The 4,464-nt window shown below is 31.2% G+C and overlaps 1 protein-coding gene across 1 annotated transcript; it reads right to left on the reverse strand.

Moving 5' to 3' along the window:
• Positions 1–2,112: 2,112 nt before the first annotated feature.
• Positions 2,113–3,072, reverse strand: LOC145681673 (uncharacterized). The gene has a single exon (XM_081753293.1). The coding sequence runs from the start codon at positions 3,070–3,072 to the stop codon at positions 2,113–2,115; it is 960 nt and encodes a 319-aa protein (XP_081609419.1).
• Between the last annotated feature and the right edge of the window lie 1,392 nt (positions 3,073–4,464).

Genomic DNA, 4,464 nt, shown 5'->3' on the forward strand with positions numbered 1-4,464 from the left:
AAATGCAACTTATTTTCAACACTCCATCAATAGCAGTTATTCAAGTCACTCTGAAGTTTAAGAACATCGTCAAGTTCTCTTATTTCCTTGTACAATTTCATGTCATCCGCATATAATAAACAGTGTGAATGTTCAAGTACAGATGGTAAATCATTAACAAATAGTAGAAAGAAGAGAGGTCCAAGATTAGAGCCTTGTGGTATACCCGAATTAACATCAAACAATGGGGAACTGTGATTATTATACACAACATATTGTTTTCGACCATTTAAATAGGAAGAAATTAATGATAGTAGTTGCTTTGAAAAGCCATAATTAGATAATTTTGCAAGTAATACAGCATGATCTAGCTTATCAAAGGCCTTCGCAAAATCTGTATAAATTACATCCACAGAGAAACCATTATTAAGGGAATCCGCAATAGACTGTATAAATAGAAATAAATTGGTAACGGTCAATCTCCGTGGATAAAATCCATGTTGAAAATTAGATATGTAACGTTTGACATGATGAAATATTCTATTATAAATAATATGCTCAAATATTTTAGCTACTGTGGAAATTAGAGATATTGGTCTATAATTTTCAATACTCTTGGCATCTCCTTTCTTAAGTACTGAACGAATTTTACTAATCTTCCAGATTTCTGGAAATATTGAAGTTGTTAATATCAGGTTATAAATGTAATTTAATGGTTTTATTAAAAGTTCTCCACATCCTTTTAATAAATAAGTTGGCAATAGATCGGGCCCACTTGATTTAGAAGATTTTAACTTTTTAATAGCCTCTTTAAGTTCACATTCAGAAATGGAATTCACCTTCAGACAATACGGTATGATTGACTTGGTATGAGAGATAATATCGTAATCAGAAGGATGAGGAGAATAAACACTTTTGAAATATTGGGCAAAGTTGTAAGCTATGTCCGCATCTGTTGTAATTACTTTACCTTTGAAAGTCTTATGATTTACTTCTAAATTTTGATTCTTCTTATTTTTGATATAATTCCAAAAATTTTTAGGACTATCCTTCAATGCCATTTCTGACTGATTTATATATAAAGCATACGCCCTCTTAATCAAAGTTTTTGATTTTCTACGCAATTCCTTAAATTTATTTAAATTATAGTCGGAGGTTTTTATGTGTTTCCTATAATAATACTTTTCTTTCAATGTGTTAATAATTTCTGATGTAAACCAGCATGGATATTGATTTTTCTTAGATATTTTCTTTTTTGGCACATTTCTTTCAATAATACTATTCAGAACATCGTAAAAATAATTGATAGCTTTATCAACATCATTTATATTATATAGATGCATCCAATCTTGTAGGTAAAGTTGTTTATAAAGGTTATAAAAATTGGCCTTACTAAAATTGAACAAAGTACTTGAGTTATGTTTTATGCTTGGTGTGAAGTTTCCAAGATTAATATTAACATTAAGAGATGGATGATGATTATCTTCTGTTAATAATGGAAATACATTTCTAGTTAGATTAATATCATCTCCAAAATTAGACAAAACCAAGTCCAAAATTTTCCCGTACATATTTCTTATTAAATTATGCGATGTTAAATTATGTAAAGAAATGAAGTTCGCCAATATATTACAAACAGACCCACCCTGCAATAGATCAAAATCAGCGTCCGTGATTGATGATATATTAAAATCACCAACAACAAGCAAAATTTGATCATATATGTCATCAATTTCCTCTAATTTTTGAAAGAAATCATTATAGGTTCTTACTTGACTCTTCGGTGGAAAGTATACCAATACTATATAAAAATTTCTTATAGAAATTGTAACTTTTAGACAAAGAACTTCAATACAATTCACTGTTATGGATACCTCAGATACACAATAATCTCTTAAAATAGCTATGAGAACACCACCACCATTTTTGTGAGTCCTATCACACCGATAAACATTATACCTTTGGTCAATAAATTCACCATTGTATATACCCTTACACAGCCAAGTTTCAGTTAGTAATATAATGTCAAAGGTTGAAGCTGCAATATTTGTATATAGTTCTGTAAGTTTACTACGTATACCTCTAACATTCTGATAATTTAAATGTATCAAATTTTAGCTTTCACTCATGTATCTATGTCAGATGTCTTACTTCCTCAACTGTGTTAAGTGTATATACAAAAGTATCATCAGCTTTCTTCTTTAGTCGGATATTACCAGCATAGTCTATCCACAAGTAGTCGTAATTTTTTTCTCTCTTAACTTTTCTTGCTTCACTAAAGACTATTCGCCTATGCAACGTAAGACTATGGTTAATATAAGCAGGACCTCCAATAGATAAACCGATATCTTTACAGGATAAATTTCTTTTGACCTTCCTTTGTTTAATAAACCTATCCTTGTCAGAACGCTTAACAAATTTTAGGATGATACCTGGATTTGGCTGATTAGGTGATTTTTTTAATCTATGACATACATCGATCATATTCTCGGTTACATCAATATTAAGTGCACCACCAACCTTTCTGACTATGTCATTAACATCTTCGTTAGGTAGGAGGGGAACCCCATGAATTTCAACTGTGTTTCTCCTATTGTATTGATCTATTTCGTCTAATTCAACTCTTAATTTATCTATTTGTTTCTTTAACAGTAAATTTTCGTTTTTCAGAACATCAATGTCGTCCTTGCATTTATTCAGTTCTTCAGTTTGACTTCTTATGAGGTTGAAGTTTTCGTCTAACTTTTCGTGTACTGAATTTAAAGATTTGCCTAACTCTTCTTCAAGTTTTTTATTGGTACCCTTAATATCATTTATTTTATTTTTAATGCTTAGTAATAACTGATACATTTGAGTTAAAGTAGGGATTTGTTCACTCACTTCAGGTGGATTATCACTAACCAATGATTTTCGTCGCACTCTACTACAATCTTCACAACGCCAAATTTGGTCACTGACTTTCAGAAATTTAACATCATCCTCCTTCATATTAACACAAATCCCATGAAAGAGATTCTTGCATTCCCCGCATTGTATCTTTAAATTAGTATCTTGCCTAGATATAGACTTGGAACACTTACCACAAATCCCCATTATGTATTTCTGAAGACGGAAAAACCTTGGATATTTCCAACGCTTGCACCGGCAGAAGTAGATTTCACAGTAAAATTACACCTATTTCCAATAAGGAGTAAACTAAATCAGTCTCCTTTTGATCACTATAATGTTTATAATAAAAAATTAACTAATCGGAATATCCACGTGAGATTCACGCTGATACTTCTTTTACTATCAATAATTATATTTTATATCATTGCTCAATAATTTTTGAATTAAAAATACAGTTGCTCAGTTCCGCTCACTTAAAATACCAAAAGTTGAACTAACGTCACTGTACATAAATGTAGAGTTTTCATCACTGATTCACGCTTCGTACATCCGGGAGAGTAGATTGTAAACAAAATCTTTCTCGATAGAGCAAAGTACTTAGGAAATCACGTACATAACTATCATTATTCTACACAAAAAAAGGAAACTCTAAACTCACACTGTACACGATATATTCACGCAACTGAAACACTACATTTTACAACTTATCAGAGACTTTTAACTTCTTTTTCCAGCGCTTTAAACTACTACGCCACAACTACACCAAACGCCATCTTATATGTGTATGTCCAAGCACAATAAAACTATTCAGTCCAGTGCTTAGTAGACTAACAAAAATAGTATTGTCCTTCGTGTCGATGTTCTACTCACTGAATAACGTCTATTGATCTCGTGTACAGTGTCCACTCCTCCTTTAGTAGAATTATAAAATGCAAGCACAAAGTGTTTTCTCTGCTCTTCTGATTGTGGATCGATGTTCTCGGTACACAACAGGAATACTATCTTATAAATCCTTTGAGTAGCATGTGGATCTATTTCATACACTACAGAGTACTTAAGAAATGCAGTACATGCTCCAAATAATATATTTGCTGCATCTTCTCTCTATTTCACTACAGATAAACGACATGCTAAATTACATTTGCTCGTCCTATGGGTTAGGGTAGAATAGCGTACGTTCCATAACGTCTTGTCATCTTTTCCTTTATATTAGAGCAGATAAACTTGGGTAACCTATTTCAATATTGTGTTGTCACCAACTTATTCAGTCATGATATCTTCTACAATATCTTTTTCATCCTCAGAATCCAACATAGAATTGAGTTCCATTTCAGACAGATCACTCAGATAATAATAATAATAATAATAATAATAATAATAATAATAATAATAATAATAATAATAATAATAATAATAATAATAATATCCTTGAAATCGCCCGCACTTTTCTATAACTTACATAATTTTGTTCACTTGAACAAGCACATTTACGGCATAAAATTTATTTGGCAACGCTATCTGAGTGGCTTGTATTCTTTTCGTCTTTTCCACCGATGTATTACGTTCATTCATCATTCAGAAATACCACTAAATTCA

Source organism: Thermobia domestica, chromosome 3 (genome assembly GCF_964235325.1).
Source record: "Thermobia domestica chromosome 3, izTheDome1.hap1.1, whole genome shotgun sequence".
Lineage (NCBI taxonomy): Eukaryota > Metazoa > Arthropoda > Insecta > Zygentoma > Lepismatidae > Thermobia > Thermobia domestica.